A 24,739-nucleotide genomic window follows, 5' to 3' on the forward strand; every position below is an offset into this window, starting at 1 on the left:
TCATATTTCCCCCTCTGAGATTTTTGTGATAGTACTCCACAGTTGACATAGATCTATTCTGAATTGGTGAAATTTACCAAAAAAATTCCTACCGGTTCAGCTGAATACTTGTTAAAGTTAATGAGAGCTGGAGGGAGACTGAACTTCAATGATCAGAAACATTTTTATTACTGCTTCAATTAGACTTGCCTTTTAGCAGGTTTAACTAAAACACTGATTCTTCCTGCAAGAGCATGTCTACAGTAGGGCTCCCATATACAGGATTAGCTGTGTCATTGAGGATTTTTTGGTAAATTTCACTGGTGTACACATGGCAATGTCGTCTACCCTTAAGAAGCAGGACCTGAATTTGTAAGGTAAAAAGCATACTACTACCTCCTCTCCAGCCCCCATTTTAAAAAAAGCCACCAAAACAAATAAACTTTCAGGCCGTATTTATGTGTCATAGTAGTAAAATAGGACACAAGTCTATCTCTTCTCTTTCAAGGTCACCTTTTAATTATTGTGGGTGGACAGTGTGTTATCCTCACTAAGCTCTATGGTTAATGTGCCTCGCTAAGCTTTACAGTGATTTCAAGATGGAAAAATCTTAGAAAGTTGAGTCTAGATTATCATCAGAGATCACAAAAGGACTGAACTTGTCTACTACAGACATTGAGGTACGGCCTTATACCTATTGATAATAGCGGAGGATGGGCTTCCTGCCCACTTCCCAGTCCCTAAAGTAATAGGCACATATAAAAAATAGTCAGCTTTGAATACAGTAGTTCTCAGTCTACCAAGAAAAAGTGAAAGTTTCCCCCATTTTTTAAAGATGAAATAATTGTGCTTATTCATGTTTTTCAGCATTATTAATGGTTTTGCACTGCCATTGAAAGCAGAACACAAACAGTTTCTTATGAAGGTGTTGATTCCTATGCATACTGCTAAGGGATTAGCTTTGTTTCATGCACAGGTAGGTTTTTTGAAAAATTATTGGAACAGAATATATTTTATTAATATATAAGTATATATAAACTTTACAATTTTTTCCATACTTGAGAGAGAAAAAGAAATTGAGAAGTTTTAAATGTTCTTTGACATAAAGTTGTTTAACATACGCTGTTAAGAGTAGAAGAGCACAACAATGTGGCTTAGTCATGGCCTGCATTTGAAAACTTCATGGTTTTTACTGGTTTATCACAACTCAGACATTGATTTAAGCTTGGTACGTTTTTATATTGTCATCTTCATGTAAACAAATACTGTTACAAATACTGTTTACAAAAGAATAGAGGAATCTTGAATGTCTTTCTTTGAGAAGTATATTTTTTTCTTCTTCGAGTGCTTCTTCATGTCAGTTCCAATCAGGTGTGTGTGTTCGCTCGTGCACAGTAGCTGGAAGATTTTTCCCCTAGCAGCATCTGTGGGGTCAACCTGGGCGCCCCCTAGAGTCGCACCTTCCTGGCGCCCAATGAAGGGCCTACCGACCTACCACCCCCACAGTTCCATTTTACCGCCAGTGACAGTAGCTGGAATTTACCCTTGCTCTTGCTTTGGCAAGCAGCTTAGCAGTACTTTAGGTTTTTGCTGTAGGTAGTTAGTTCTAGTTGGATAATATAGCATAGTTAGTTCACTTAAAAGTTTCAGTTATGGGGGAGTCCTCCCCCCTCATTTTTCTTCTCCCCTTATTTGATACCAGGGCATGCCATGATCCCTGGGCTTCAAAACTTGCCAAGACTGCACAAAGCACATGCCTAAAAGTGACCCCCACACCTGGGCGAGGGTCACCAAAAAAACAACTGCTAGATCTGTTGCAGATTCTGACCGAGAATTCTTAGAGAGGGAGCAGTGGCTTAAAATCCTCATGGAGGCAGATCTCCAACCTCAGTTGGACCCAGGCACTGAGGATCCCGGTCCCAGTACGTCATCTTTGGTGCAGAGCACTCCAGTGCCGTCTTTGAGAGGTCCAGCGTTGAAGAAAGATGCTGCCAAGGAGGCTTGGCACTGTCATGAAGCCTCTTGAGAGCACTCCAGCCTTTGGCACCAGTCCCAGTCGCTGGTGCAGAAGAAGAAGACAGAAAGAGGCCAATCCTCCTTGGTAAGGTCCAGGGACCAGCTGTCAGTGGCACCTCAGTTGGGCCATGGCTCCGAGGCTCATCCTGGACTTGCGAGAACTCAGCAAGTTTGTGAAGAAACTCAAGTTCCACATGGTCTCGTTGGCCTCCATCATCCCCTCGCTGGATCTAGTAGACTGGTATGCCGCCCTCGACTTGAAGGACGCTTACTTTCATATTGCAATCACTCAGCCCCATAGGAAATGCCTCAGGTTTGTGGTGAACAATACCCTCTACCAATTTACAGTTCTTCCATTTGGCCTGTTGGCAGCACCTTGAGTCTTCACCAAGTGCATAGCAGTCATCGCTGTGTTCCTGTGCAGGCACCAGTTATTGGTGTTTCTGTACCTCAATGACAGGCTGATCAAGGGCCACTCCAGGACCCAAGTGGAAGCTCAAATCAAATTCATCAGGGCCACCTTCGACAACCTGGGTCTCCTTCTAAAGGAAGCAAAATTGACTTTGTCCCCTGTTCAGAGAATAGAGTTTATAGTGGCAGTACTGGACTTGACCCAAGCCAGGGCATACCTGCTGGAAGCGAATTTCCGACCCTAGCTGGTATCATTTGTGGTCTCAGACAGTTTCCCATCACCACAGCAAGAAAATGCCTAAAGTTTCTAGGACACATGGCTGTCTGTACCTACGTGATGCAGCATGCCAGACTCAGGCTCCGACTGCTCCAGTCATGGTTAGCATCAGTGTATCGACCAGCCCAGGACAGCTTGGACAGGATTGTGACTCTGCCTTGTCCGGTCCTTGATTCCCTTCTGTGGTGGCTCGACTCTCAGGAGATGTGCTATGGGGTCCCCTTCACCAATCCACAGCCATCTCTTTCGCTAGTGACGGACACGTCAGAGTTGGGCTGGGGAGCACATCTAGAAGACCTCAGGACTCAGGGTGTCTGGTCTCAGGTGGATCTGGTGGATCAACGTCAGAATGCTGAGAGCAGTATACCTGGCATGCCAGACCTTCCGGGCATACTTAACTGGACAATGTGTATCAGTTATGTTGGACAACACCATGGCAACGTTCTGTATCAACAAACGGGTGCACAGTCTTCTCCCCTGTGTCAGAAGCCCTCATGCTGTCAGAGTTCTATATAGAACATTCAATACACCTACAAGCGTCATATTTTCCCAGGGTACAGAATGAGCTGGCGGACCACCTCAGCAGGTCCTTTCATGGTCACAAGTCATCCCTTCGCCCAGATGTCATGAATTCAATCTTCCAGAGGTGAGGATTTCCCCACATAGACTTATTCGCCACATGACACAACAGGAAGTGCCAGCAGTTCTGCTCCTTCCAAAATCACAGCCCGAGCTCTAGCGCTGATGCGTTCCTCCTCCCATAGGCAGGTTGTCTTCGATAAGCCTTTCTGCCCATACTACTCATTCATAAGATACTCCTCAAGATTCGGAGGGAACGAGCTTAGGTCAAATTGATAGCTCCAACCTGGCCCTACTAGCACTGGTACACATTTCTCCTAGCTATGTCTGTGGAAGCTCCAGTCTCCCTGCTGCTCTTCTCGGACCTTATGACACAAGATCACGGTCGTCTCCAATGTACAAACCTTGGATTGCTGCACCTCACGGCATGGAAGCTCCATGGTTGAACCTGGTGGAGGTTTCCTGTTCAGACTAGGTTAGAGAAGTCCTCCTTTGCAGCAGGAAACCCTCTACGAGAGCTACCTACCTTGCCAAGTGGAAGAGATTTTCGATCTGGTCAGCACAGCACCATTCGTTCCCAATGCTAGCCTCAGTGCCACTTATTTTGGACTACCTCTTCCATCTGAAGCAGCAGGGGTTTTCATTGTCATCAGTAAGGGTTCACTTGGCCATCTTAGCCTTCCACTCAGACGTGGAGGGCTGCTCTGTCTTTAGAAACTGGCTGACCGTCAGGTTAGCAAAAAGTCTTGACAACCTATACCCTCATGTCCGGCATCCTGTCTCGGCTTGGGACCTCAATCTGGTTCTTTCTAGACTCATGGGACCACCCTTTGAACCCTTGGCATCGTGCTCCCTGCCCTACCACTCTTACAAGGTCATGTTCCTGGTAGCGATAAGCTCGGCCAGGAGGGTGTCTGAACTTAAGGCCTTAACATCAGAGCCCCTTTACACCATGTTCAGCTCATACCTCATCCTGCTTTCCTACCGAAGGTTGTATCACAGTTTCACATTAACTAGGACATCTTTCTCCTAGTATTCTACCCTAAGCTGCATTCTAGCAGCAGGGAGCAGAGACTTCACTCACTGGATGTCCATAGGGCGCTAGCCTTTTACATTGAGAGAATGAAGCCATTCAGAAAATTGGTCCAGTTACTCGTGGCAGTGGTGGACAGAATGAAAGGTCTGCCTGTGTCGTCGCAATGCATTTCGTCGTGGATCATGTCCTGTATTGTGAATGCTACATCTTGGCAGGGGTTCCTGCACCTCCAATCACTGCGCACTCCACCAGGGTGCAGGCTTCATCAACAGTGTTCCTGACTCAGGTTCCCACTAAGGAAATCTGCAGAGTGGCAATGTGGTCCTCCATTCATACTTTCACCATGCACTATGTGATTACCCAGCAGGCCAGAGACGATGCGGCCTTCGGACGAGCAGTGCTCTAATCAGTGGACAACTCTGACCTCACCTTCTGAACTTGGACTTATGAGTCGCCTGATTGGAATTGATGTGAACAAGCACTCGAAGAAGAAAAAACAGTTACTCACCTTATTGTAACTATTGTTCTTCGAGATGTGTTGTTCATGTCCATTCCATACCCACACTCCTACCCCTCTGTTGGAGTAGCCGGCAAGAAGGAACTGAGTGGGTGGCGGGTCTGCAAGGCCCTTTATTGGGCGCCACAACTCCAGGGGGCACCCAGACTGACCCCATGGATGCTGCTACGGGAAAAATCTTCTGACTTCTGTGCACGTGCATGTACACACACCTGATTGGAATGGACATGAACAACACATCTCGAAGAACAACAGTTACAAGAAAGTGAGTAACCCTGTTTTTTGTATGGGCTTAAACAATTAAGATAAAGCTGCTCTACTCTGCCTAGTGAATATTGTACATTTTAAAAATATATTAAAGCAGTGATATATAATAATAGCTTTTTGGTTCTGTTACAAGTTATGTAGTTCTAATGTTAATTAAGGAGTACCAGTTTCAATTGCATAGTTAAGGTTGAGTTCTGTTTTTGTAGGGATTCACACTGTATTTTTCAAATATAACAAAGAGGTTATCTTCCCGAAACTTATAGCACTTTGTGAATTTACAAATAAATCTAATAATTAGTTTATAACTATTAAAAAACTGGCTCCTTTAAGTTAGTATCTGTTAGTCTTTCCTTTGTCCTGAATGATATGAAAATACACAGGAAATTTGAAGTTCCTATTATTTAATTTCCTGAAATCTTGGGCTTAGATTATACCTGAAGACCTTAGGTTGTAATTAAGCTAAATTGTTAATAGTTGTTGAATCAGATTGTTTATTCAGGCTACAGGTAAGGGCAGCTCAACCGCTAAAGTAACCCTTTAATTGGGTCATTGTGGCATCAGAAGTAATTTAACCAATCACCATTCCTCAATAGCTGATTGGCATGCAACAGTTCTGTTGGTTGTAAGGAGGGGGACAAGATACATGTCAAGATAGTAGACTACTGTGCCAAACTGTCCCTATTTTTAAAGGTTCTATGGCTGCCAGCTATTTGGACATCAGTGCCTTAAAGACTCTCTGTGGTACTAGTGCCTCAGCTGTGATGCACACTGAAGTAGCACTGCTGGGGAAGTGAGGCAGGAGCATAGGCAAAGCTCTTAAAAGTACAGGGACATTGGGACTCTCAGACTGGGCTCTCCTGTCTGTCCTTTCATATAGTCCCAGTCTTTGTAATATAACCCTCTAAACCAATAAATCACTTGCAAATTAAGGGGCAGATTCACCAGTACACTTTGGCTGCTTTGTACTGTTCTGGAAATGCAAAGTAGCTGCAGATCTGGGTTAACTACCTAGTGCACTCTGGCTGCCTTGTGTTTAGGGGCGTACCAAATTCACAGCCATGAAAAACACGTCATGGACCATGAAATTGGGTCTCCCTCAAAGGAAAGATGTGGGGGAGGAGCAAATAGCTGGGAGTGGGGCGTTAGAGGGTTACAGATTGTTGTAATAAGACAAAAATCCAGAGTCTTTATTCAGTGCATGATTTTTTAGTTTCTAGCGAAGTTATGAAGTTAAGTTCACAGGCTCATCTTTTGAAAGTATGCTGCAGGTTTCCTGATGAGGACTGATAGGTCAGATATAGCATGTTCGCTTTGTGAAAAGTGTTCACTCATAGGTGATGTGGTGTTGTAGTCTTTTGTAATTTTCCTGTGTGAGTTCATTCAAGTGCATAGTGATTGTCTGTCTGGTTTCACCCACGTAGTTGTTGTTGGGGCATTTAGTGCACTAGATGAGGTACACCACATGGACTGAGTAGACACACTGGATTGACGGTTTATTACAACAATCTATAATTAACAACCTCCTTCCCCCTCCTGCCCAGCTACCTCCCCACCGCTGCTCTGAATGGTGTTAATGGGCCACTTCAACTTGAATGGTCCCTTGAAATATGTGTTAACTACTTATGTTAAACAATCTGTTCCACCTTGTATTTAGCTGTGAAGTTGAGTTCTTTTCCCAGAACTGAAAAAGAGCTCTGTGTATTAAGCTCAAAAACTTGTCTTTCTCACCAACAGAAGTTTGTCTGTTAAAAGATATTACCTCACCCATCCCATTTCCTAGATTTCCAGTTTCCTAGATTTTGCCTTTAAATTGGTGATCTATATTCCCAACCTGAACTCAGTGTTAACATAGCTTTTGGGCTAGCAATAGTTTTGAATGTGCATGACGTTGAAACGCAGCTTATTGGTACATACTTCCTAATTGAGGAGCTGATGTCTAGAAAAGACTTTGTCTAAATGCTGGATCTGCATTACAGCAATCGAATCTCCTAGTTAATAAAAAATGAAGCCTTTTCTAGGGTAAGAAACTAAGCATCCAGACATACTGAAGGCTTTTAAAAGATACAATAGTCTAAAATATATTTAGCTTTTTTCTAGTTAAATTTAGCTATATCAGGGGTCAGCAACCTTTCAGAAGTGGTGTGCCAAATCATCATTTATTCACTCTAATTTAAGGTTTCGCATGCCAGTAATACATTTTAACGTTTTTAGGAAGTCTCTTTCTATAAGTCTTTAATATATAACAAAACTATTGTTGTATGTAAAGTAAATAAGGTTTTGAAATGCTTAAGAAGCTTTATTTAAAAGTAAATTTAAAATGCAGAGCCCCCCGGACCGGTAGCCAGGACCCGGGCAGTCTGAGTGCCACTGAAAATCAGCTTGCGTGCTGCCTTGGGCACTCATGCCATTGGTTGCCTACCCCTGAGCTTTATCCTTCTCTTAGGAAGAAAAATTAAAAAGACCTACATCTGATAAGGCTAAGATATTTTGCTGATTAAAGTGTTCCCATTATCATTTGTGATATTTAGTTATGTTGTGTTGTCTTAATAGTCAGTGTTAATTTAAAATAGTTCAATAACTGTATTACTTACATTTTAGCTGGCCTATTGTGTTGTACAGTTCCTGGAAAAAGATACAACATTAACAGAACCAGTAAGTGTTTTTCAACTGAGTATTTTATTTTTGTATTTCTCATCTGAATTAATGTCAATGCAACTCTCTCATCAGTGATAGAGTTATTTGCCAATACTATTTTGAGTAATTAACTGTAGTCAGTTCTGGGAAAAATTAGGGTTTGTAAATCCAGGACACGTGCCAAAAAAGAGAAATATTTTTTGATTTTGAAAGCACAGCTATATCTATTGGTAATAACTTGTGACAAAAATGGGAATATAGACTAGAAAATAGTTAAATTGCTGAGATCATGTGTCTGATCTCAGTATAGGGAAAAGATCCTCAGTGTTCTTGGCCATGCCTTCCCAGTTAGTTTATCAGAAATTGGATTTTTCTGTCCAACTGGAAATTCTGATATTTTAACATTTGTTTTCATCCTTAACTGGGACAAAGTCAAAATATTGAAATGTTTCATGCAATGAAAGATCCTGAAAAACTTTGATACGCAAAATGTTGACATCTTTATTTCAGCAAAATGAAATCCGGTGATAGGGTGACCAGGTGTCTGATTTTTTTTTGACCACAACACCCGGTTAAAAAGAGATCCTGGTGGCTGCAGTCAGCACCTGTGACCGGGTCGTTGACTGTCCAGTTGGCAGTGCCACACAGCGGGGCTGGCAGGCTCCCTGCTAGCCTCTGCATCATGCGGCTCCTGGGAAGCAGCTGGCATGTCCCCCCTCCAGCTCCTATGCATGGGGCAGCCCAGGGGCTCTGCACCCTGCCCCTGCCCCAAGTGCTGCCCTTGCAGCTCCCATTGGCCAGGAACCACTGCCAGTGGGAGCTGCGGGGGTGTCGCCTGCGAATGGGGAAGTGCTGCCTGGCCGTGCCTCTGTGTAAGAGCTGGAGGGGGAACATGGTGACTGCTTCCGGGAGCTGCTTGAGGTAAGCACTGCCCGGAGCCCTCACTCCTCTTCTTCCCCCCCCACTCCCCTGCCCTGTGCCCCAACCTGCCCCAGCCCTGATCCCTCTCCTGCCCTCAGTCCCAGGCTGGAGTACCCTTCCATACCCCAAGCGCCTCAGCCCCACCCCAAAGTCTGCACCCCCAGCCAGACCCCTCACCCACTCCCACCCTGCATCCCAGCTCAGAGCTCCCTCCCGCACCCTGAACCCCTCATTTCTGGCCCAATCCTGGAACTCACACCCCCACTGCAGCCCCCTCAGCCAGCCCAGTGAAAATGAGTGAGTGAGGGAGGGTGGGGAGAGCAAGGGATCAGAGGGAGGGGGGCATGGTGTGAGAAAGGTCGTGGCCTTAGAGGAAGGGTGGGACGGGGCAAGGGTGCTCAGTTTTGTGCAACTAAGTTGGCAACCCTATCTTGAGACATTCTCAATAGAGCAGGCACTAGGCATAAACAAAGCAATTGCATAGTGCCTTGAGCACCTCAAGAGGGTCCCCTTATAATAAAAGGTGATTAGAACTTGCCTATTTTAGTACTGGGGGGGGGAGCAAAAATATTCCATCTTACGGGCGGTCCCCAAGGGGCTAGTACCCTCTCCTATTCCAAAATCAAAATGTTTTGTTTTGAAGTCAGTTCAACATTTAACTTTCTGAGCTGCCAGAGTACCTCATGAGAGCTGTAGTTCAGGTGCCTTGGGCCCCCATTCTCCTCTATGGGCCTGGCCAGACTCCCTCTCCCATGATGCACAGCAGCAGGTCAGCCAACACTCTGAAATGTTTCAATTTGGGATGATCTGATCCAAAACAAAATTTTCATCTTGTTTTTCCCCAATGGAAAATTGATATTTTTTTTTGTATAAAACTGAAATTTTCCAACAAAAAAATGTGAATGTTGTTGAAACCACATGTTTTTTAAAGCAGAAAATTACTGACAAGCTCTATTTACAGTGCAGGATTGTTGTTCACTTGGTCAGTTAGGCTTGCTTCTTCTCAATAAAAGAAAAATGAATCGTGTTTAGACAGTAATATTGATATGTGCACAGCAAATATTTTTTAGATATAGTTGTGTAGGTACTTAAAGTTGGAGCAAATGACAAAAGTTAGAGCTTCTCGGCATATAAGAATCTATGGACACAAACTGTAATCCAGAATCCATACTTTTAAAAAACAGTTGTCTGATCTTATGGTTGAAGAAAACCTTGAAAAAATGAACAGATTGCAAATCAATGCAGTGTTGTCTTCCTGAGACTTCAGTTAGTCTGAAACAGTAACTCAAGAAGAGGTGTGAACTGCCTTATTCAGATCAATGGATTAAGTCTGAAATTTTAAAGATGAATTTAAATATCAACGCTAATTATTTCACTGATCGTTTTTGCAGAAACATTCAGCAAATTTTCCATAACCACAGGCTGCCTCTGACACTGTCCCAAGTGTCAAGAGCCCCAAATGTCCCTTCCCTCAACTGTTAAATCTTCCAACCGGTCCTTAACAACTTCAACATTGCGATTATACATCATCAAAACAAAGAGACTAAAAATGTGGAGACAGCATAATATTTAATATAAAAATAGGATACTATGCTGATTGTATTTTTAAAATATTTAAAAAGTTGTTTTTAAAGGGATAAATGAAACAACTGTAAAATTTCAACCCTGCTTTAGCAGTGTGCTGCAGAATTTACTTAGTGATCTTGTCACAGATTTTAGGTCCCGGTAGCAGTATGTTATGTTCAGTGAGGGGGACACAACACAATCGAGCTAAATTATCAAACAAGAACACCAAATTGTGCTGCAGTGTTAACTTATTCTGTCTCTTTGAAATAAACTTAATTCCAATCCTCTTCACCCCTACAGAAACACACAATTATGATTTATAATTGTTTACTCTTAACACAAAATTTGTCAGATTATTTTCTGAAAATGGGATTTTTATGTTCTTGAAGCAGGTCCTTACCATGGCTCAGAGTCCCCTCATCCCTGTCCCATATATGTCATGGAAGAGAGGGCTTGCAGCAGGCCCTGACTGCAGCCATAGGCTCCAGATAGCCCTGCTAGCCAGATGCCACAGGTGCAAGCCACATTCCAGTTCTGGTTCCCCAACTCTCTTCTGTCTGTCTCCACAGAACAGTGCAGAGAACATGCACTATAATCCAATTAACTCCCCATTGTGGGAAAAGTTTTAAAGCAAGAAGAAGCAAGCAGGACAAAGAGATTGAAAATGAAGTATCAGGCACCTGGCTTCAACATAATGTCAAATTTCAGTGGCAAAAATGTTAAATTCCGTGGCCAGACAATCCACAGAGCTCTGAGTGTATGTCTACACTGGAATTCAACACTTGGTGATGTTTGGGCTTGGAGCAGTCCAGCCTGAGTATCTATTCCACAATCAGATAGCCCCATGAGCCTGAGTCAGCTGACATAGGCCACTGTTGAATTTCAGTGTAGAAATACTGTGAGATAAATGGAGCATTTTATTCCTTTTGAATATTTATTTCATGTTTTTTGTATTTTTGACGAGACAACATTGGCTTACACTTTTGCAGCCATAAGGACTATATATATATATATATATATAATATATTTTTTTTTAAAAAGGCTGAGATTCTGGAGTACAGTTTTTAAGAAGTGGGATCACAAAGTCCCAGATGTAGATGACAGAATTGTGCAACAGCTTAAAGGAGAAAGAGATCAGAAATGTAAAGCAACTTCAAAAGATTACAAAGCTCCACAGTAGATAAAGCAGCACAAAAACCCTGTAACTTCCATCATGTTATACTGTTGTTTTCAATTCATGTCCTGCCATTGTCAAAGAATGTGCACATGTGTAACATAGGGCAGAATTTAATCCAGTGATCAAAAGAATTTTAACTTGACTTTAAAGATGTGCGAGTCTGAACAGAATCCAGCTCAATCTGTTAGCAAGAATAAAATGTAGTAAAAATTTACTGTTTTAAATACACAAATATGATTTTGACTGAACATGTGGAACAGATACATTAAGTGAGAAGACCCTATTTTTGCATAAAACTGTATTTTAAATTAAATAACTGCATATGCACAACTTCTACTTTCCTAAACAAAGTACTGTCATTTTCTTTTAAAAAAAACAAAAAAAACCCAAAAAACAATTAAGGCAAAGTTATAATAAAACATTCATAGAATATCAGGGTTGGAAGGGACCTCAGGAGGTCATCTAGTCCAACCCCTGCTCAAAGCAGGATTAATCCCCAGACAGATTTTTGCCCCAGATCCATAAATCCCTCAAGGATTGAGCTCTCAACCCTAGGTTTAGCTGGCCGATGCTTAAACCACTATGCTATCCTTCTCCATTAACATACTGCGTCATACGTTAGTTATTACTTATGATCAAGTTAATATTCAAAGCACCTAGCTGAAGATTCTGGCTTGCTGGCTGGGGCCCCTTCCTCTCCTGAGTACACTAAAAAGGTGACTAAATTTCGAAATACCTATCCTCTGTTTGGTGCTTCTCATGTGTACGTACTTGGTGTGAAACTTTTTTCATTACAAAGACAGTCAATATTTTACTATACCACAAATCATAGGTGAAATCACATTTTTCCAGTAATATGCAATACAAAATCTTACTGCTAACCATAAAAAAAAAAAAATTAGTCATTTTGTTTGAAGTGAAGCTCTTTTACTGGACCATTTTGTACGCAGTTCAGGGGATGTCTAGGAAGCTGGAATTTTTCTTATAAAATGAATCTCTAATAATTTCAACCCAAAACTGTCTTTACTTTAATACAACTGCCACATGTGCAAGTATGCTCCCTTTTCTGTGCATCCCCTCCAACAGAGTATGTCCTGAGTAGCAAAAATATGATGGGGCTAACTGGAGTCAAATGCCATCTATACAGTAATTTATAAATATTTTCTTTGTGAGCTACACAAATTGAAGATGCATGTCCCCTTTCCCATGCAGAGACCCACTCATCTAGATCTTTTCATCTGGATTGTTTTCCTAGCAATATCTTTTTTGCAATCAAAATTGTAGTTTTCTTATAAATTAAACCTTTTATTCCAGCTTGCTCCCCAGGTCAGCTCCTCAAATGTGGTTAAAGTTCTAGTGTGAGAAGGGGCTCAGGGCTGGGGCAGAAGTTTGGGAAGTGTGGGGGTTTGAGAGCTCTGGATGGGGGTGCAGGCTCTGTGGTGGGGCAAGGGATGAGGGGTTGTGGGGTGCAGGCTGCCCTGGGGCTGCGGTGGGGACAGAGGACTCTCCCCCAGGCCTCTCTCATCGCAGCAGCTCCAGGCCGTGGGAGGGGCTCCTCTCTCCTGGCTGTAGCAAGTCCGGGGCAGATCTGTGCTGGGGCCAGCGGGGAAGGGCACTGCAGCGAGGGAATTTAGAGGGAACTTAGTATAGTAAAAGCACCCTGATTGGTTGTTAATTAAATCACAGTGTTTTCATATCATGTGCTTCAAAGAGTCATAGGAGACACTTTGAGTGTCACTGCACTGTAGTCTTGACACTTCAGGAATGTTTGCTTCTGTGAGCAGCAAGCTTGATACACAATTCCTGTAAATAATGGGGATTGTCCAACAGGTACATATGACTGTAGTTGAACCCCTGTGAAGTCTAAAGCAGCCAAAAGCAGCTGTTAAGATTGGAGTATCCAAATTTTATAAATGGTTTGTCTAACATGAGCACTAGGCAAATGTTTGTATGCTAGCCTTAGTAAATAGACTTTTGGGGTTTTAGTATGTTTTGGAGAAAACACTTAAACAGTAATGCTTAAGCAGCCCTTTAAAATATTCAGTATATGTTAAGTACCTGATCCCTGTTCTTTGTAGGCTTCCTTAGCATTGTAATTTCCAGGCATGGGTATCTAGCTGATGCATACTTGAAAAATAAAAAAAGCTATTTTTTTATGCAGCTTTCTCTGAAAGTAATATCCCCATAGGGACACACCTAACTTCTTAAGCCTAGGCATGACATATTTACTCATTCCAGCTGAGAAAGAAGACATTTAAAGATACTAAATGACACAATTAAGTGTCCTGGACATTTTGACTCCAGGAAATGATGAAAACTTTAGACTTTTTAGTTAACCCTTAGTTTCATGCATGTGAGGACTTGAGCATAAAGAATTCATACTCCAAGTAGAGGTGTACATAGTAATTTCTCCCTATTCTGTTTTGTATGGCAAATGTTAACTGTCTGAAAATACACCTCTACCCCACTATAAAGCGGTTGTGGGGAGCCAAAAGTCCCTACCGCAGTATAGCTGAAACCCCGTTATATCGAAGTAGGGGCGGCAGGGCTCCGGCGGTGATTTAAAGAGCTCCAGGTTCCAGCCACTGCGGGGAGCCCCAGGCCCGTTAAAGTGCCGCCGGAGCCCTGCTGCTACCACGCTATACGCAAACTTGTGTTATATTGGGTCGCGTTATAGTGGGGTAGAAGTGTATTATCTGTTTTTCTCTTGCATTGCTCAGGTTGTTTTGTGCCTGGGGAGGCAGGCAGGCAAGAGAATAAGCTATTAGGCTTGTAAATTTTCTGTTATGTAACCAAGGAACCAAAGTCTCAGCATAATTAAGTAATTAAGCTGTAAGCTAATTAAGCAACAGAAAAATTACCAAGATTTCATTGAAAAATGTATTTATGTAAATAAACTGCTTAACATTGTAAATCCAGCAAAACTAGGACAGCTAATTTAAATAAGAGTGACTCACTTTCCACACCTCGAGTGTGGTGGGGAAGCAGATAAATGGTAACCAATAAAGATCTGTGTGAAGGAAAAACAGAGGTTAGTCTCAGTAAAATGTAAGAGTTTAAATCCCCCGTGCCCCCCTCCTTTTTTTTTGGTATTGTCTTTACTGTTCCGACTCTGGAAAAGTAGTGGATGAGCTCAGAAGCCTCTAAAAAGTAATGCTATTTGGACTAGTACCTTGCAAGATAGCCCTTAGTTCATTTCAGGTTGCAAGATTGTAACCCCATTTGGTTTGGCTAAGACCCTCTTTTCATACAATCGGAAACAGACCTCAGGAAGTCATCTAGTCCAGCCTCCTGCTTAAAGCACAACCCATCCCCAGACAGATTTTTGCCCCAGATCCCTAAATGGCCCTCCTCAAGGATTGAACTCACAACCCTGGGTTTAGGGGGGGCAAGGCTCAAACCACTGAGCTATCCTTACCTTTTTTACCAAGTATCCAACAGTGGTGACAGCTTGTTTCAGGAGTCATGTTGTCCATGTTTGCCCTTTCTAGATATCTGACTTATTGGGTAAGTTTACACAGCCCACAGAAGTGAGCCTCCTAGCCTGGGTTGATAGACTTGGGCTGGCAGGGCTTGTGCTAGTGCTCTAAAAATAGCTTTTAGATAGACAGTGCGTTGAAGTTGCAGGTTGGGGTGGAGCTCAGGTTCTGAAGCCCACCCCCATTCCCTAAGCTTCCCATGAAGACTGGTCTTCACAAGGGAACTGTTGTTCTCTGCATATAACTTGCTTCCTTTTCATGAATCTGAGCTTGGGACTTTCCTGGTTGATACTGTGATCATGTTCACTCTATTCACTTTTCATTGAAGTGATACTCAGTTCTGCAACAGCAGCAGGTGCTTCTCTTCTAGAATGAGGACTTTAATAGACCTTCAAAGTTGGAGACTATGGTAATGTTGAAAATATGAACCAGTGCAGTGATACACACCAGACTACCTGAATAGTTCTAAGAGATGTGACATGCCCTGTTTCATCTCCAACAAGGTCCTACAGCCTGAGTGGTTGCCGAATCTGACATTTTTCCAAGATAACTTGGAAGTTAGCCTTTTTAGTTATATGCCATCCTCTTCCCTTATGAGAAGAGAAGAAGGAACGTGCTGTGGAACATCCCGTGCTCTGACAATCCCTCTGCCACAAAAGCCCCTTAGTTTGGCCAGACCAGAGCACTGGGTTTAAGGCCTCTTACATCTGTCTCCGTTAGTCCCTTTTCACACATCTTGGAATGCTTGTTTTTCTTTATATGTTACAATCTAAACTAGCTCTTGCTGCTGCTGCAACTTATCCTTCCATGCAAAAACCTCTGCTTGTATTTACCCAAAATACTTATTTCTCACTGATCTGGTCCACATCTGTTTTCTGTGGTACTGTCTATTTTAGGGACTTAAAATTACTAACTTTCCCATTGAGCCCATAGGACAGTTTTCTCTGTACTACCTCTGCATGAGCATTGCATTGAGAAGGAAGGTGAGGTTAATCTGCTAATGGAAAATCCTCAGTGTTCTATTAAAAATAAAATAATGTGCCCATAGACGACCTCAGGAAGAATTACGCCTCCTAAGAAGATATTCTCTGAATTTCTATTTCAAACAGTTCATCAGTCTTTTCTAAAACTCAGTTTACTTGGAGAACCCAAGATACGGACAATATAGTAGATTACAAAAGATTTGCGCTATTATCTAAGTAAAACAAAACAAAAAAATCATGAAGCCTCCAAGCTGGCTGCTACTGAGGATAAATCCAGTGGGGGAAATCAGTCTCTGTTCAAAGATTGTCCAAGTAGATCAAGCTCTCATTTCAGTCATGTTTTGATCAACCTGGTCTGACCATAGCAGAAGATTGGGGGGCCCTTTCCTTGAGGTCAGAGTCTGTCATGCCTGATACGTCTCCATCTCTGAAATATGTAAAATTGCCACATGGAACTCCTGTTTACACTTTTTTAGTCATCACTACTTTCTCAATTAAGAGGCAAAGTCAGATGTTTGTTTTCAGAGAGTAGGCCTTCAATTTTTAATTTATTGTTCAACCATCTGAAACAGGATGTAACTTCTAATTAAGTCTTCCTAGGGTCTCTACCAATCTCAGAACGGTAAGTCCCAATAGAGTTATCTGAATATATTTTCTCTACATAGTTATCCTTTTCCAGTTTGGGTCTTTTGCAGGGCCAGTGCAACCATTTAGGCGATCTAGGCGGTCTCCTAGGGCACTGGGATTTGGGGGGGCGCCATTTTCTTCGGCAGCGACCGTGGTGGCCGGATCTTCCGCCGCCCCAGTTGCCACCGGCATTTAGGCGGAGGGAGCTGGGGCAGGGTAGTGCGGGGCAGGCCGCCTGCAGCAAGTAAGGAGAGGGCGGCATGCAGGGGAACCCTCCACCCCAACTCACCCCTGTCCCACCTCCTCCCCGTGCATGCTGGGGGCAGGGGTGAGCTGCTTCACTTCTCCCACCTCCCAGGCTTGCAGCGCCAATCAGCTTAGGTGCCACAAGCCTGGGAGGCGGGAGAGGTGAAGCAGCGACGGCATGCTCGGGGTACTCATGCGCGGAGCAGGGGTGAGCTGGAGCCGGGGGGGTGTGCCTCAGGGTGGAGCTGCTGCAAGGGGGGCACCTCATGGTGGAGGGGGGGAGCTGCCTCGGAGGGGGCGCGAGGGGTGGGAGGCGCAAGGTGGAAGTTTCGCCTAGGGCGCAAAACATCCTTGCACCGGCCCTGGTCTTTTGCATCTCAGATAATAGAAAGGAATCAAAGGTGTTTGGGGCTCGGATTCCTCTATCTAGCCTTATAAGACTGTTTGGAGCTGAGAGAGCATGCATGACCCACAGCTGCAACTTTTTAAATGGTTCCAGGTCTTGAGTTGCTGGGGCAAGTGCTCCCCAAAGAATGGATCTTTAGAGGGAGATCTAGCTACATGCAGTATTGGGGCTGTTTGGATGCTCAAGAAACTTTTTGAAGCAGTGTGAATTTGAGAGTAAAGTCGTTGAAGTATTCTGAACACAAGGCAAAACACGTGAGATGACCCAAAATGGTTCAATCCCCTTTGAACTACAGTTTTGGATAAGTCATATAATATTAATATTATTCTGATATTTTAATGTTGTTAATATTAAAAATCTAGTTGAATACATACTGGAAACTTATTCTGATTTTAATTTTTTATTATTTTTATTTTTATAATAGGTTATCAGAGGATTGCTCAAATTTTGGCCAAAAACTTGCAGTCAGAAAGAGGTTGGTCTTATGTTTTAATAAATTATTCTCTTGTAACTGATATAAAAAAGTGCTGCAGGCTCAGAAGTGTTTTACACCTGTTGCGCTGTTTCTGGGATCTTGCATGATTCATTTTGTGGTTCTCGATTTCGTAGGGCACTGAAGTTCTTTGTAGAAATTGTGCAAACTTACTACTTTATTTTAAATCTGACAGCACTACTAATAGTAAATGCTCGTATATATGTTCAGCACTAAAGATTCCTAGGATAATGTATTATCATTGAGAGGAATGTTCTAGTTAAGCCCCCTGTTCTTTGGTAGGCATTAGTATGATTTTTCGAAAGAAACGTTAAAGCTTTTTTAAAAAAGCATTTTAGTAGTTACAGTGAGTGCAGTCCATCTGCAGTGAGTGCCGACTATGAAAGTTTGACCAGGTCTTTGTCAATGGCTAAAGCATTAAATAAAACGTTCATTACTTTATTACAAAAAATGTTATACATTGTAATTTCATGTGTTGGTACAATATGTCTAATTCTTAAAATGTACTTTTTAAATGGTCTCGTGAAATCCATTTTTCTGATTGGCTCTGTCCCGTGTCATTAAAAGTAAGTAGTTGGCAGCTTGGTGGCTTCATTTGTCAAAGAAACCTCTTAATTCTATATGAAAGCAGCGTCCTTTAAGACTCTTGTATGCATCAGATTTCTTCAATTTTCTGGGTTACCTACATACTGTTATACTCCTGGCATTTTAAAACTGAAATGAAGCATTTGTAAAAATAATCCAGAATGGAGAAGAATAAGTCTCTGCAGCCAAAGCTGAAGAAATAAAATTTCTTCTGGTTTTCTTCAAAGCATCATTTAAAATCAAATGATTTTAAAAGCAAGCAAGCAAGAAGAGGTAATAAAAGATGGTGGTTATATTCTGGTAACTGAAACCAACAAGTAAGCCCCCTTACAAAAATTAAAAAGAAAAATAGTAAATTGCAATAAGGAATCTGGCACAAGGTGATAATGTGCAACAGCAGTAATGTGCCATGTTTCTTGGAGCATATTTGTCAGTGTGTACCCTATTTTACTGATTATTCAGTTGGTATCCTCAGTCTAGCTATGTGATAGATTATATAAACTTTCTGTATACCTTCTGAATGGCATGCATAAATATACAAACTTTTCTTTATAAAACAGGTGATGTTTTTAGGTGAAATTGAAGAAATCTTAGATGTAATAGAACCAACCCAGTTCAAAAAAATAGAAGAACCTCTATTTAAGCAGATATCCAAGTGTGTGTCAAGTTCCCATTTTCAGGTATTAAATAGTATTTTCAATAGTGTTGCACATTTGACTTCTACATTAATTAGTACTATCATGTTTTGTGGTTCTGATTCTGAAATGTGTATTTCAGGTTGCAGAAAGGGCTTTGTATTTCTGGAATAATGAGTACATTCTTAGTCTGATTGAGGAGAACATTAACAAAATTCTACCAATTATGTTTGGTAGTTTATACAAGATCTCCAAAGAACACTGGAATCCGTATGTATTGCTTATTCTGATGTCATTTTTTAAAAAGTATTACCAGAAATAAATTGTATTAGCCTTCGTTCCCGTCTTAGACTGTGATCATGCAGACACTTATGCAGATGTTTAACTTGACAGAGGTGAGTAATCCCATTGACTTCAAAATGAGATGAAGTGCTAAAAGAATGGCCTTTATATTAATAAGCATACTTTGAGATATCATGTCTAGAGGAATTTATGTTCTCCCAGTTACCATAGATAGAAATGATTACTTAGCTGAAGTAAGATGTTTTCCCATAATTTGAATTAAGATATTGGATTTCATTCATGTCTACATCTTTCATTGATTTGTACCTTTATGGTGAAAAGTTGGAATTTAATGAAAAAATGTCCAAGGAAATTGTATGGTGGTGTGGAAGTTACACAGATTTGACTTTGTGTATCATTTGTAACATGACATATAGTAACATATAGCACATTAGGAAACTTCTGATGCATCAAGATCCAAAGAAAGGACCATGAAGCGGTGATGTAGATGCAACATCTATATCAATAAGTTTATTGTCGTCCAGGGTAATGAAGGAAAATTTTAAACTCTAAGTGGGGGGGGCGAGGGGAGATATTTTGCATATAAAATGATGCCCACCATCTGGTTATACAAAAGGAGGTGAGAGAAATGACTGCTGAATGCTGTCATTAATATATAACTCCTAAATGTTAAACAATGAGGCCTATTGTGTGAAGTTTCACTTAAAAAGTAAAATCACTAATGCACATAAGTGTTAAGATACCAAAGGGTTGGGTTTTTTTTCCAGTTAGTGAAAAGTTTTGGAATGAAAGAATGAGAAGATTACATATTAGATGACTTAGAAATAACAGATTTGGGGCTTTTCAGTATACTACTGTCTTTAAGTGATACCCTCCCCTCAGTGTTGACTAGTAAAACCTTTATTTTAATCATAGCATAAGCAACTGACACCAAATAAACACAGGAAGCTGCTCAGAGGGTTGGTTGTATATATCTTTATTCTGTTGGCCACTACAGAATTGTACAATTGTAGGAGAATGAGCTGAATTCTGTTCTATTGATTAAGCATAAGCCAGAACTGTTAAGTTCTAAATGCAGAAACTTTATTGCTAGAGATGCAGGAGTTACAAAGAACTCACTTGAAAAGTTATAGCTTTAGTTTGATTTAATATGAAAAACAGAATTACTAAATCAGAGCTAATGGATTGAACCATTAATGCTTCAAGGAGAATGTGTCTTCACCTACACATATTCAAGCAGATAGTAAAAACTGGAGCTACCCAACATACTCTGGTATTAAAGAGAAACAAAAGTATATCTAGTTCTAATAGTGTGTGAGTTGGAGGATCCATTTTACTCAAAACTGATAGGTCCCTTTTCTAACACTGAGGTGAAATTAATTTTATAGAAGAAACTAATTTACTTTTTGGGCTTCTGCATTGGTATGTCAAAGGTACAAGTGAGCAGTATGAGGAGTTGATGAATGTATTAGTTCACCCACATAATACAAAGTCTGTGCGGGTAGACAACATTTTAAATCATCACAGATGCCCAGTATAAACTTTGAACCAGACTATATGGGCTATTGAGACCAATATTTGAGCTTATGAAATGGATCTTTCCACGTTTTATTAGGACTGTATCTCTAGCTGCAAGCACATCAGCTTGTGAGACTGAATTATCAGTGTTAGACAGAAGACTAGTTCTATGTCCTTTGTGTTTCTTGGGACCGCATCAAAATTCAGACCTGAAGTGAATCCCCCTTTTCATCAGTCACAGGAGAAGTCACTATTTTGCCTCAATTTTTCTCATAAATTATTCCATAAACTAGATGTCAAATACCTAAAGTATACTTAGAGGACTAGTAAGTTTCAGAAGGGTTTCTTTTATTCTGTTTCCATCCAGCTAATACAGATAAAATGGAAACCTTTCCCTGATATGCCTGGATACAGATGTTTCAGAATTATATACTTCAAAATGATTTTTTCTGTTAACAGAAAATAAGAGCTTACTCAGCTTTAATGTGATCTTGAAGGAGAAAGTTTATGCTGTGAGGAAACTTTTGTGGGGATGCAGTCAGTAAACATACTAAGTATTTATATTGGATTTTAAAGTTTCTGCTGGTGTTGTGTTTGGGACACGTTTCCATTCTGGTACTTTGGGAGGGTCAGGGGTAAGCAAGCGAAATACGGTGAATTTTGGCTTCCTGTCTGTTTAGTATGATACACTTGCTGTTTGCACTTTCTAACGGTGAAGGATAACTAGACATAATGTGATGAAAACAGAAAACCTGTCATACCTTTTTATTTCCTTTGAAACTAATTTGTAAATATTTGAAATTATTTAATTGTATATACAGTGTCATAAGTGTATATAACACTCTAAGCTCTTCAAAGCTGGGACTATTATTTGGTTGTAGTTTAAATTGAGACGTAACTTGACAAGCAAAGATGAATGTTAGTGGAGAAAGTGAAAGGGGCAGGATAAGGGTTATAAAGCTGCTTGAATTAGTAATATATGTACCATAAATTAAAATATATCTGATTCTACCCTGAAAATGTTTCAGTATTTCTTTTGAAGGATTATTAGTTAACTCTCAAGTGTAGTACTTACTTTAAACTTGCTGAAGGAGAATTAAGGGAGATGGGTCTTAATATATCTGAATAGCATCTTTCTCCCTGGTACTGGTAGAGGAGCATAATCCTAAAACGGATTATTGATAGACATACAAGAAAATAAATGAAAAGCCTAAACCCACATCTCTGAGCTCTGTTTTTTACCTTGTTACCTACAAAATCAGACATGAAGCTGGTGTCTTGGTGCCATGATTATACATTAGAACAATTTTCTAACAGAGAGAGTGGCACAGATCACCCCAAAATAACTTCCCCTCTCCAGGAAGCATTTTCTGTAGTGTAATCAGCAGCTGTGTCAAACCCTTTCCCTTGCTTGAGGCTCATCAGTCTATAGTTTGAGGATTTTATCTATGCCATCTTTCTCTTTTGGGACATTAAATTACATTAAAAAGTAAAATGGGTAACATAATACTATTCTATTAAAACGCTGTGACTGTTACCTTAATCAGATTCCAGCCTTTCAGCCTTGGCGATATTAACATTTAAAAAATCATTCACTATGGCTGGTTTATGTGAAGCCTTCAAGCGTTAATGTTTTATAAACTAAGGCAATGAACCAAATGTACTAAATGCATGTTTAATAAATCCTCACATTCATGCATACAGGAGACTAGAGTAAACATCATCTGCATTTAAAACTTAGTTACAATACTGTCTAAATGCAGTAGGGCTGGAACAGGAAGAGGAAGTCAAACACTTAAAACAGATGCTAGTAAACAAATCTTATATCCAATAATTTACAGTGCCTTCCTTTTGTTTTAGGACCATTGTAGCACTGGTGTATAATGTGCTGAAAACACTGATGGAAATGAATGGCAAGCTATTTGATGAACTTACAAGCTCATACAAAGCAGAAAGACAAAGGTAATCATTTTCTTAGGTTGTTTTTTTAGGTAATGTATTTCTGAAACACAAAATATTATGTACTGAATTTATTAATGTGAATAAAACTGCAGTATTTATAATGAAATTAGTTGCTCATAGAAGACTTGCAGTTGACTGATATGGTTTGTCAAAGGATGGTATAATCTCTAAAAAAGATGTCATATTCTGCCACTGAGAATCAATAAGTTGAGCTTTGATATTTGGCATGGGGAAAATCCTGACTCCTTATAGGAGTAAAAAAAGTGGTAAAAAAAAAAATTTCCAAGAGGAATTTATTATACAGACACTCCCAGTGCGTAACTCAAATTTTGCATAAGTCAGAAACGTATCTCCGACCATTATGCAAAAAAAAAACCACAACAACCCCAAAACAACTCCTATTTCTAGCTTACGGAACTTTTTCCATATGCTTGGATTTGCATACATTAGGTTTATGCAACTCGGGGAGCGTCTGTAAATAAGAATAGCATATGCTGTTTCATCAAAGTAATTATAATGCACATTGTATATGAAACCTAGACATGTCTAATCTTTTACTTGTTCTGTAGAGAAAAAAAGAAGGAATTGGAACGTGAAGAGTTGTGGAGAAAGTTAGAAGAGCTAAAGCTAAAGAAGACTCTGGTTGAAAAGCAAAATAGTACTCACAACGTGCTAAATGCACACAACAGTACAAGTGCCAAATAAAGAAACGATGACCTCTGCTTGATAGACATACTTTTGTACACATTTTTGGAATATGTAAAAATTGCAAAACAGAAACTTCATCAATATAGTAGAAATGGCCAACTTATTTTCTGACAAAATGTAAATGGAGAAAAAAAGATCTATGACTTTAAATACAAGAGTTGAATGATATCATTACCATAGCATATTGTAAATTTGTCTAATCATTGATACGTCACTTCTGAAGTTTCACAAAAATGAATTTTATTCATAATATGAGTGAGAATTATGGGAGTGGTGAGACTTATGACTTGAATTTTCTTTTTGATTGTGTTGCACATAGGTGGTGTAGTCTATGTACATTTTTCCTTTGTTTTATACATGCTTTTTACATTGCTGCAAACCTTGGTTGAGATTCTAGAAAAGGCTTCTCGTTCTGCTGTATTTTCTCAAATAAAACTAAGGTACATTATTTTTTACCTGTAACTTGATGAGATACTGTGTGTGCCCTTTATTGTTAGAGATCTCAAAGATACTGTTGTATAGAATTCCACTGAGTGAAGATGCCTATGCAGTGGGTTTAAATTTTTAATTATGAAAAGCACAAGTTAGAAATAAGATGAAGTATGAAAACAAAAAATAAAACTCTAGTTTGAACAGATAACTGTATATCTTGTGTCTGACCTTCCACTTTGATAAATGCCTTGCTGTTCACTGCCCCCTCCATGCTTCTCTCTGCTGGGTCTGTTTAAGTTTTTCGTATCCTGCAGCTGAGGATGGAGCTTCCTTTACAGCCCATCAATGAAGCTCTTATGTCAACCCAAGGAATCTCTGTGGAACAATGCAGTTCCCTCCTTCAGAGGCTGATTGAGCTGTTTCTGCAGCACTTTCAGCTTCTGCTGGCCTGGAGAGTGAGACAAAATCTGGCATTCCAAACAAGGTTTCTCTATGGCAGTGCAGAGCACTAACCACAAATGCCTTGTTTTATTTAGTGAAAATGCAGTATGCTGCTTAAATATGAAAAAAGCTGACTATAGAAGTTGTTTGTTTTACTTAATCAAGTCTTGCTCACATCTTTTATCAGACGTACCATTCCAATCTCTTAAATTGCAGTTGTGTGAAAACTTTTGTAATAATCTTCACTAGGGGATTGAGCAGCATTCAATAAAGTCTTTGTTTGTATTTAATGCTGTATATCACCTTCTTTTTGTGTCTCTCCATGATGACCAGAAGGCTTATGTTAAGTGAGTTATGCAGAAATGTGTGCAATATTCAGCCTGAATGAAAAGCTTAAGGCCTTGTCTACACTGCCACTTTACAGCACTATAACTTTCTCTCTTGGGTGTGAAAAAACACACCCTTGAGTGCTGCAAGTTTCAGCGCTGTAACGTGCCAGTACAGACAATGCACCAGTGCTGGGAGCTACGCCCTCGTGGGG

At 40.6% G+C, this 24,739-nt stretch overlaps 1 protein-coding gene across 1 annotated transcript in view; it reads left to right on the forward strand.

Moving 5' to 3' along the window:
• The window catches only part of PPP2R5A (protein phosphatase 2 regulatory subunit B'alpha), a 109,235-nt gene extending 84,747 nt beyond the window's left edge, over nucleotides 1-24,488 (forward strand). The window contains exons 7-13 of the mRNA XM_050951896.1: nucleotides 847-955; nucleotides 7,681-7,734; nucleotides 17,546-17,596; nucleotides 18,760-18,879; nucleotides 18,977-19,104; nucleotides 22,516-22,617; nucleotides 23,187-24,488. Coding sequence (XP_050807853.1) covers nucleotides 847-955; nucleotides 7,681-7,734; nucleotides 17,546-17,596; nucleotides 18,760-18,879; nucleotides 18,977-19,104; nucleotides 22,516-22,617; nucleotides 23,187-23,322 — 700 coding nt within the window. The 3' untranslated portion in view covers nucleotides 23,323-24,488. The remainder of the gene's footprint in view (nucleotides 1-846; nucleotides 956-7,680; nucleotides 7,735-17,545; nucleotides 17,597-18,759; nucleotides 18,880-18,976; nucleotides 19,105-22,515; nucleotides 22,618-23,186) is intronic.
• Nucleotides 24,489-24,739: the final 251 nt, after the last annotated feature.

Source organism: Gopherus flavomarginatus, chromosome 4, assembly GCF_025201925.1.
Source record: "Gopherus flavomarginatus isolate rGopFla2 chromosome 4, rGopFla2.mat.asm, whole genome shotgun sequence".
NCBI lineage: Eukaryota > Metazoa > Chordata > Testudines > Testudinidae > Gopherus > Gopherus flavomarginatus.